At 46.1% G+C, this 10,790-nt stretch overlaps 1 protein-coding gene across 1 annotated transcript; it reads right to left on the minus strand.

Annotated features, from left to right (window-relative positions):
- Positions 1-3,594: 3,594 nt before the first annotated feature.
- On the minus strand, positions 3,595-7,077 carry Slc25a5 (solute carrier family 25 member 5). Its single transcript, XM_006993611.4, has 4 exons — positions 6,871-7,077; positions 5,395-5,881; positions 4,563-4,703; positions 3,595-4,014 (listed from the first exon to the last, which is right to left on the minus strand). Exons 1-4 carry the CDS (start codon positions 6,979-6,981, stop codon positions 3,857-3,859), a joined length of 897 nt encoding a protein of 298 aa, XP_006993673.1. The 5' UTR covers positions 6,982-7,077; the 3' UTR covers positions 3,595-3,856.
- Between the last annotated feature and the right edge of the window lie 3,713 nt (positions 7,078-10,790).

The following is a 10,790-nucleotide window of genomic DNA, read 5'->3' on the forward strand; positions in this document are numbered from 1 at the left end:
TTACACATAATAAGACAAGGCTTTGAAAAGATAGATGTTAATTATTTGGAGGTAAATCGGATCACCTCTGACCTACTACCCTGAGCTGTAATTTTGTGGCTCTGCTTGGTCCCGAAATTGATGTAAATCTTTACATTTGTAATTTTACTCACCCACCCACCCAGTCTGTAAATGACTGCTGTGAGTCAGAAACATGCAGTTACAATTGTGGTAGGTATTTTCAACTGTGCTCTACGAGGATTAAATCACCTAACCCAAGTCCTTTCATTGCTTCAGCATTTTATGTAAAAATGACGGAGCTGGAGGCTGTATAAACTGGAAGGGACTTTAGAGTTTGTCTTCTCCCCAGACTCTGTCATGGATGACAAACTAAGGCTCTGAGATGTTAAAAATGGTTTGATGATTTGCGCGCCCGCCCGCGGGCCCCCCCCCCCCCGCACCCCCAGTTGCTCAGTGATCATGGCTAAAACCCCAAAGGAAAGTACTGTTTTGGGGTGTTAATAAAGAGCCACACTCAGCCAGCGGTGCTCAGAGTCTAGAAGCCGCCGCTTCCCTGCCCTCTAACAACATCTGTGAGTCTTGGCTCCCGCTGAATGACACGCTTCTCAAAAAAAAAAAAAAAATGACATTTTAAAATCCAACTGGTGAGAATATGGTTCCGATAAATCAGCTACTGTTGTAACAACAAGCATCAATTTGATGAGGATGGGTAGAGAGACAGAAATTGCCAAGAATGGTGACTTTTGAGGAGGGATGCTAGGCATGGAAGAGGAAGATGGATGGAGAGATCTTTACTTTGCATTTTATGCCTTGTCTTTACGATTTAGCTTTGATTATGATGTACAGACATTAACTGTATTAAAAAACTAAAAGGTAACTTACAAACACCATACCCACAAATATCAAAGGTGAAATAGAAAGCATCCTAGTAACACTGATGCCTAAAAAGCCATTGCACAGTCCATCAATACTTTGAAAATATTTTTTTTTCTCCCAAAGTATCCGTAACAGCAGAGGAGACTGAATGGACTTCCCCGTCTGGGGGGAGTGCCAGCAATGGTCCTTGTTTACAAGAACTCACTTTGCAGTTTAGGTTTTAAAAATAGTTTCTAATTAATAAACCCCTAGTCTAGCACATCTGCATCTCTTTTAACACAAAAATAATGGCTTAAATGACTTACCCTCCACGAAAGCTGTCCCTCTGGGAAGCCACCTCTTGTCTCTCCCCGGCGGTCTGGAGCACCCGCAGCACACCGCTTCCAGAGACTGAGTGGAGTGGCCCTCTGGAATAGAAAGCGCGCTGTGCACAAGCTGACCTGTATTCTGGCTCTCTCACCTGGAATCAGGCTCCACAGATCCTGTTATGCATTGAATAGTAACAAAACAACAGCATAAATTAGGGTGTTGCTAAGATTGTGTACCATCAACGTTTGCATGAGCATAATGGACGTAATGAATTCTATAGCACTATCCTGCACAGCTTGGAGAGATTAAAATCACTTTGTCTTTAAATTAAATTTCAAAAATCATTGAACAACAAGAATAGCAAGAACAACAACAGACCCTCCCCCCCACCTCATCTGAGTCAGCCACCCAATGACAGGAGGTACCACTTCTTGCTTTCTGATCATTAATGCCCAGTCCTACGTTTATTTTAATAGCTGGCAGCTCAGTGAGTACACATCTATTGTAATAACCATAAAGGGGGCTTGGGTCCTCTGTCCTCTTGTATTGTGTTTGCAACCCTAAGTGGAGAGCCTCTTATTCCCTTTCAGGAACAAAATCTATAACTGAAAGGCCTGAGCTGAAGTTTATTTTATATCAATGCTACACAAAATGGTATGTCTAGTTTTTTTTTAAAGGTGGGCTTGAATTTATTCATATGTTCTGCCATACTTTGTTCAATAGGAATGGGTGCTGAATGGCAAAATAAAACCTCACATCGGGGTGTTGATTAGATGCCATGTATCACACCCACTACTCAACAGGGTTCTTCATCCTCACAACACCCTCCAAGAAATATGGCTAGCATCACTATCTTGCCATTTTACCAGTGAGGTAACTGAGGCTCCTGGAGATTAACTGACTTGTCTGAGGTCATACAGTATGAAAATCCAGGTACTTCTTCTGATCATAGAACTCTGGAAGCTTAACTACCTCCTGATGATCACAGGTACCATTTAGGGAGTGCTTATTACATATTTCTGGGGCATCTGGTTCCCATAAACAATTTAGCCTAAGAAACAGAGGCTTAGAGAAATTAAGTAACTTGTCGAACCTAGAGTTCAGATTTTAGTCCCGGCCTCTGTGATACCAGAAAAGCATTGCTTTTAAAATACTTCCCTCCAGAAACATCTCAGATGATGCTCTTTTCATTGTCTGTGCCGGAATGGGGACCAACCATTGGAGAAGAATGAATTGAGGCAAAGCAACACCAAGTGCCATCTTCACACAGGAGAGAATGCAGAATGCTGTCGCCTCCTTGTCATCAACACAGAGCTCTTAACTAAACTACACTGTGACTCGGGTACTTGGCCAGTAGGTGCACAGCAAAAGCCTTAGCATCTCCCAGGCATTATTAATAGGTCCCATTATTTGTCTGTGAACAGCCTTAACACACACCAGCGAGTGGTGTTCATGTGTTCCTGAGCTTTATCTGCAAGTGCACCCATCTTACTTCCTATACATGTTGAGACACTTCATCCTTCATATAAATCTCATGGTACCGGCAAAATCCACTGTATTTGAGCCCTAATGAAGAGCTTCTGAAATTGCACACACTCCCCTGTGGACCCCAAATGAGAGCTTATTCAATAGAAACAGGAACATTCTCCCCTGAGGGCTGTGAGCATGTCAGGCAAGATGCAGGTGCTGTTTCTCCTTTGTCAAGGGAGTTCCGAGGTTGTGGCTGTCATCCAGCTCTCCATAATCTTGAAGAGCACTGCAATCTCAGCACTACAGAGCAGGGCCAGCCCTAATCCTCTGCTTTGAATGAGATTAAATAAAAACGGCTCGAGCCAGGTGAAGATGAAAGAAGGCAACTGGATGAAAACTGAGAACTGTGATTACCTCGAATCTCAAAGAAACATTTAAATGAGGTGATATTAACAGTCATTTGAAAATGAACAACTTGGCTTATGGTTCTTGTTTAATAACCACAGGAGTGGGAAAAGCAGGTACATGATACTTTTTGGGAGAAAGCTCATACAGCTATGACAGGCTACAGACCAAAAATGTTTAGATACACTGGTCCCAAATTTTATTTTGCTAGTCAATTGGGAATATTGACAGGTACATATGCAAGTTATTCCTTGAAAAATTGATTGCTGACAATTGGTTTTAAAAGTTCGTCTCATCTCAGCCGGGTGGTGCACACCTTTAATCCCAGCACTCGGGAGGCAGAGCCAGGCAAATCTCAGAGTTTGAGTCTAGCCTGGTCTACAAAGTGAGTTCTAGGACAGCCAGGGCTACACAGAGAAACCCTGTCTCAAATTTTTTTTTCTTCACCTAAGGAGATACTGCTGGCCTCTATTCAAATGTAGTGCTTACCCACACACAAAGCAGATTTTTATATGGAAAGAACAACAAACAAAATTGTCTTTAGATATTTTTTATTTCTTCAATTTTTATTATCAGGAGTGACTGAAATAAAAAATATAATTGAGTCCCATCATTATTGTCATTATGGAAATGGCTTTAAGAGAAACTGGTCAGATGAATATTATTGCTTCCCACTTTTCAACTGGTAAATAGTTGCCATTGATAAAACAGACAAGCCCAGAGAATCTGTCCAGAATGTTCAAGATACGGTGTATTATACAACATGCCTGTTCCCAGGAGAACACCTAAGACATAATTATGTGTACTTCTTGATTTCATCATACAAGACAAGCACAAAGGCACCACCCATTCCCCTGAGAACGTTGGACCATGCACCCTTGAAGAAAGCCTTGCTTCCTTCATCACGAGCGATCTTCCTCCAGCAGTCAATCGTGCCTGTATACATGATATCAGCTGCAAAGAATAAAAAGACACGGAGTTGATGTCTATAGGCCAATGAACGTCCGTCCCCATGTTTATAACACTAAAGAAAACAGCCCTACCTTTAAAAGGTATTTTCAGTTTTTTGGGGGGAGTCATCCTGAGGATGGAACCCTGGGCCTTGTGCATGCTAGGAAAGCTCTCTACTACTGAGCTATTCCAAGTACTTAATGTCAGTTTTCAACCCAGTATTTACACATTAGCACAGGCAATGCTTAAATATTAATGTTCTGATTAGAGTAGAGGGATGACCTCTTAATACAATTTAGGCACCCCAAGTCACAGGCATCCAAAGGGCTGCTCGCTCACAAGGCAGTTGTGCAGCCGACATGGATGGGGTCACCTTCATCCCTTCACTGTCTACAGTGTTTTATGACACTGGAGATTGAACCCAGGACCATGAGTATGGCGGGCTAGCATTCTACCACTGAGCTGCTTCCCCAGCCCCAGCCTGCGGTTTCACTAGTTTGTGGCCAGAACTTGCCCCATGCCCATGACTTTTAGGCTCAAGCAGAACTTACTTCCTTTGCGTCCCGACTGCATCATCATACGACGGCGAACCGTGTCAAAGGGATAGGAAGTCAGGCCAGCAACAGCAGTGACAGACTGTGCAATCATCCAGCTGATGAAGATGTGAGTATTCTTGGGATCCGGAAGCATTCCTGAAAATAATATATATACACATAGGTAGGTAGGTAGGTGCAATGATTTTCCAAACCATCTCTTAATAGCTTCAGGCCAGGTGGTGGTGGCTCATGCCTTTAATCCTAGCACTTAGGAGGCAGGGGCAGGAGGATCTCTGTGAGTTTGAGGCCAGCCTGGTCTACAGAGTGAGTTCCAGGACAGCTAAGACTACACAGAGAAACCCTGTCTCAAAAAAAGCAAGCAAGCAAACAAACAAACAAAAAAAACCCCACAAACACAGCTTCAGAGCTTAGGGTGGCGACACAATGGTACAAGCCTGAAATCTAAGGCACTTGGGAACCTGAGGCCGGAGGACCTTGAATCTAAGGTCAGCCTGGGCTAACTAAAGACCTTATCTAAGAAACAAATCAGGAGCTGGGTGTGGTGGCCCACGCCTTTAATTCTAGTACTCAGGAGTCAGAGGCAGGTGGATGGCTGTGAATTGGAAGCCAGCCTGGTCTACATAGTGAATTCCAGGCCAGCCAGGGAAACACAGTGAGACTCTGTCTCAAAGAAAAAAGACAGAAAAGAGAGAGAGAGAAAAATAACCAGGGCTTGGGGAGACAGCTCAGTACTGGATTAGTATGCACAAGACCCTTAGGTTGAGTTCCCAGCAGTGCAAGCAAATACCCAAAGCTCCCACACCTTCGAAGTATATAGCATACTTACCCTTTGCGGTGTCATAGATGCCAAAGTAGGCAGCTCGGTAGATGATAATGCCCTGTACTGACACATTAAAGCCTTGGTACAGGCCCCTAATCCCATCAGATTTGTAGATCTTAACCAGGCAGTCACCAAGGCCTTTGAATTCCCTTTCAGCTCCAGCTTTGCCCACATCAGCTGCTAGACGGGTACGGGCAAAGTCAAGAGGGTACACAAAGCACAAGGATGTGGCCCCAGCGGCACCACCTGATGCCAGGTTCCCAGCAAAGTAGCGCCAAAACTGGGTCCTCTTGTCCACACCACCCAAAAAGATCTGCTTGTATTTATCTTTGAAGGCAAAGTTGAGAGCCTGGGTGGGGAAGTATCTGATGACATTGGCCAGGTTACCACGCCAGAAGGACAGGACTCCCTGTTCCTTGGGGATACGAACCACGCAGTCTATAATGCCCTTGTATTGCTTATCTGCCGTGATTTGCTTGCTGGCATGCTGCACCTGATGGACAGGAAGAAGGCAATAGGGACAGTTATAACCACAGGGAAGGGAAAAAGGAAGAACATAGACATATAATCTTTAAGGCTCGTTCCTCTTTCTCCAAATCTAGCTTTCAGAATCACGCGAGCTGGACACTCCTAAGCGCTGACACCATCACACGGGTTAAGAATTGATCTGCACCATCAGAAGTGGCAAGCCTCCACCACTGTGAGTGGGGCACCCCCAAGTGGACCTATGACCTTTAGACCTGGTAGAAAGGTCATTCCCTCCATGTCAGATCCAGAGGCATTAGGGTGGGACCTGCATAGGACACGGTCACCTTGGTGACCACGGTCAACTTCTCAGGTCTCCTGAGCCGCTTCCTTTTCGCCCCACCCCCACTTTTGTCCTGGGAGGGGGAAGGGCGACTAAACTTTCGCTCGCGAGTGCCCTCTAGAGGCACAGCGCGGCGAGCGCGCGGCAGGAAGGCCGGCGAGGGGCTGCGCGGGGGCGGACGTAGCAGCAGGCACATGCTCTTCCCAGCGTCCACTTCCGGCCTGCCGGCCGGCGAGGTTAGACCGCGTTGTTCACAGGCGGCGCGGCCGCGGAACCGGTCCGCGTGGCCTGCCCAAAGCTGTAATCTCCTTGCCGTGACCTTGAGGTTCTCGGTAAGGCCAGGTGTTGTTTTCCAGGGCCTGCTTTCAGGCCTATTGCCCTTACCCCTAAATCCGGGGTAGACAGCGTCTCTCCGGATGCCCTATCCTAGTTCTCTGTGCTAGGGATGGCCCCAAGCGCCCCGGCTCCCTCTGGCCCCGACCACTTGCGACACTCCAACTCCACGTCCTTAAAGGCGCCTTCCTCCAGCTTGCCTCTTGGTCTGACTCTGTGGCCAGGCCCGGCCTTCACCTTGCCCCAAGTCTAAAGATTGAGCCCCACTCTCCCGCTAGGGCACCCCCCTTTCTGTGCGGATCCCCGACTTCCTGCCTGGGCCCCTCGATCCCAGGACATACCTGCAGCAGCAGCTTGACCCGCTCGATGGGCGCTACCGCCGTCTTGGAGATGGCCGCGGCCACTCCACCTGCCAAGAAGTCCTTGGCGAAGGATACAGCGGCATCTGTCATGTTGAAAGAAAAAGAAAAGGCAGAGGACTGCGGGACAGGACTGGGTTGACAACCGGCTTTGACTCCCGGGCTCTGGGGCGGAGCAAAGCAAATGGCCGATTTATATAGTGGCAGCCGGGCGCTGAGCTGCCGGCGTAAGGGGCGGGCCGAGGCAGGCGCCCAGCACAGGCGCGCAGAATGGCTGAGCTGCTGAGTGGCTGGGGACCTGCGGGAGGAGTCTAAGGAGGTCGCCCTCCCAGCCTCTCCTGCCCTTGGCACCTGATCAGGCCGGAGTAAGGGGCGGCCGCAGGTAGTAATTACAACTGGGACGCTGGATCCTGAGAAGGGCCTGGGAATGGTGAGGAAGGGCGAAGATAAGTGTGCCCAAAGGAGAAAACAAAAATAAAAACCCGGGCCTAAGGCCAGGCCTAGGGTGAAGACGCTCCAGACAGGCAAAACCCCCCCAAACCTCAGGAATCGAAATAAATACCTATTGGAATATTAAAAGGATTCCATCCAGACACAGACTGCAGGCCACTCAGCCATTTTTGTAAAGAAAATTATTTGGAGACCCAGGACTGGAATTACAGTGAGGCACGCGAATCAAGGTCACACTAGTACAGGGTGGGATCCTGTCTTTGTAAAGTTCTGAACATCCATAATCCAAGGATTTTTGCATTGCTTTTGAGTTTTTAAAACACTGCACTGAGATTCATTTATCTTGGTTGCTGAGTTGTTCTGTGTCAAGTTCTGTGAACTTCACCCTAGACCTGGCACTACCCTGAAGCTTGTCCACGAAGCCAGAGAGAACTGAGGTATCAGCAGGGTGCGATCCTGTCAGCTTGCCCTCGACTGGTTTGCAAACAGTGTAACAAAGATCTTTCAGGGAATTGGCCTAGGAGAGTCCAAAGGACTGGACTCAGGGGAGGAAATGATTTTAACCGGAAGCCAAATAGAGAGTATCCAGAAGAGGAAAAGGTTTAAAAAGGTTAAGAATGCAGTCGGCATTTGACTCTGGACTCCAGGTAAAGTGCTTTTGGATTGAATAGATTGCTGCACGCCATCTGTAGTGCCAAAGGACCTGTGTTCACTGAGCCCCTTAATCCCTGAACTGAATAAATATTTGCCACAAACGACCTTAAGATCAGGTGCACTCCCTCAGGTTCAGAACGGCAGCAGATAATGGGATCGCAAATCTGCTTCTAAATAATCGATATTTATAGAACTAAAGGGGACAGGTGAAAACTTCACTGCATCTGAACCATGAGTGCCCAGCCTTCAGAAATGCCAAAGGCAAAATGCCAGCAGGCCTGTCTACAATTAAGACATAGTGGGTTTTTTAGTTAGGGTTTCTGTTTCTGTGATAAAACACCGTGACCAAAAGCAGCTCGAGGAGGAAGGGTTTATTTCACCTTACAGCTCAGAGTCCATCATCCAAGGAAGTCAGGACAGGAACTCAAACAGGGCAGAAGCCAGGAGGCAGGAGTTGATGCAAAGGCCCTGGAGGGGAGCTGCTTACTGGCTTGCTCCTCATGGCTTGGTCAGCTTGCTTTCTTATAGAACTCAGGGCCACCAGCCCAGGGTTGGCACCACCCACAATGAGCTGGGCACTCCCTCATCAATCATCAAACAAGAAAGTGTACCACAAGGCCAGTCTGATGGGAACATTTTCCCAACTGAGGTCTCCTTTTTTCAGATGACTCCAGCCTAAGTCAAGTTGATATAAAACCAGCCAGCATAATTTTCTTGCCTTCTCCCACCCCATCTATCTCTGTCTAGTACAGCTTTCTCCAGGGATTTTAGTCCCTTCTATGAGTGTGGTTTGTTAATTGTTAGCTCCAAGAAACCCAGCAATGCAAAATGATGGGCACAGACTGTAGGTATTTGAAGGAGTGTTGTGGCTTTTTCTTAAAAGTTTCAGGGATCTACCTTATTTGAACCATATATCTACTGTATGCATGTGAGACGTGTGTGCTCTACTGCTGAGCTACAACCCCAGTTCCCTAGATTTTTATTTGTAAATTCCATTGGTATATGTGCCTGTTTTTGTGCCGGTACCGTGGTGGTTTGGGTACTGTGGCTCTGTAGGAGAGCTTAAAATCTGGTATTGTGATCCCACCAGCATTTATTTTTTGGCTCAGGATTGCTTTGGGCACTTGGAACTCTTCTGGGCACTCATGTACAGTTTAGGATTCTTGGAGGAAATGCCACTTAAATCTTTATAGGGTTTGCTTTGAATCTTTAGATTAGTTTTGTGATATAGCTCTCTTTACAGTGTTAGTCCTGGTGACAGAAAGCATGGGAGAGCTTTCTGCCTCTTAAGGTCTTTTAAAATATGCCCTCAGCATTTTAAAATCTTGATTATAGTTTTCCTCTCCTTGGTTATATTTCTCCCTAGGTATTTTATTTATTTTTTTTTGCATGCACTCACATATGCATTGGAGACCAGAGGTTGATACTGGGTCTTTTCCTTGGTTGTTTTTACCCTTTTTTATTTTATTTTATTTTTTGGTTTTTCGAGACAGGGTTTCTCTGTGTAGCTTTGTGCCTTTCCTGGAACTCACTCTATAGTCCAGGCTGGCCTCGAACTCACAGAGATCCACCTGGCTCTGCCTCCCGAGTGCTGGGATTAAAGGCGTGCGCCACCACTGCCCATCTGATTTCCACCTTTTATATTGAGGCAGGGTCTCACATGAGCCATGAGCTCACTTATTTGGCTTATCTACCTAGGAGAATCCTGTCTGTTTCATGCGTGCTACATTTATGTGGGTTGTGGTGATCCTGACTCTGTCCTTATGCTTGTTTGGAAAGCATTTTCCCCACTGGCCTAGCTCCCTAGTCTTGTATTTTTAGGCTATTGCCAGTGGGATCCCAGGCCTCCCGAGTTCTTAGGAAATTTGCTATTACTATATATATATATTCTATATAGAAAAGCTTTCTTTTCTTCTCTCTCTCTCCCTTGTGTGTGTAGTGTGTATGTACCCGTGTATGTGTGAAGGTGTATGTATGTGCGGTTGATGTCATGTGTCTTCCTCAGTTGCTTATATATTGAGACAGAGTCTCTCACTTGAACCCAGAGCTCCCTGACATGGCTGGTCTAGCTGACCAGCTTGGTCTCGGGCAATGGTTCTCTCAACCTGTGGACCATGGCTCCTTTGGGGTCACATATCAGATATCCTGCATATCAGATCTTTACATTGTGATTCATAACAATAGCAAACTTACAGTAATAAAATAGCAACAAAATAATTTCATAGTTGGAGTCAGCACAACAGGAGGAACTGTATTAAAGGGTTGCAGCATTAGGAAGGTTGAGAAGCACTGCTCTAGGGATTCCCCTGTCTCTGCCTCCTGCAAGGAACAGGTCGGTTGTCACACCCACTAAACTCCAGTCCTATGCTATGGCTTTCGGTGAGCCAAAAGCTACTAATTTTTGTTTATTGACTTTGTGTCCTGAAACTGAAAACTTGCAAGTGTTTATCAGATATGAGAATTTTCTGGTGGGGTCTTTACGGTCTTTTAACTATGGCTACTATCTATCATCAGCAAATAAAGATATATTGACCTATTTCAAAGCGGCAATTTTGAATCTAGCTTTGTTGATCCTAAGGGAAACCGTGAATACATGTGTAAATAGATGCTACAATATTTTTTTTCTTTTCTTTTTTTGGTTTTTCGAGACAGGGTTTCTCTGTGTAGCTTTGCGCCTTTCCTGGAACTCACTTGGTAGCCCAGGCTGGCCTCGAACTCACAGAGATCCGCCTGCCTCTGCCTCCCAAGTGCTGGGATTAAAGGCGTGTGCCACCACGCCTGGCACTACAATGTTTCTT

This window comes from Peromyscus maniculatus, chromosome X (genome assembly GCF_049852395.1).
Source record: "Peromyscus maniculatus bairdii isolate BWxNUB_F1_BW_parent chromosome X, HU_Pman_BW_mat_3.1, whole genome shotgun sequence".
Classification (NCBI taxonomy): domain Eukaryota; kingdom Metazoa; phylum Chordata; class Mammalia; order Rodentia; family Cricetidae; genus Peromyscus; species Peromyscus maniculatus.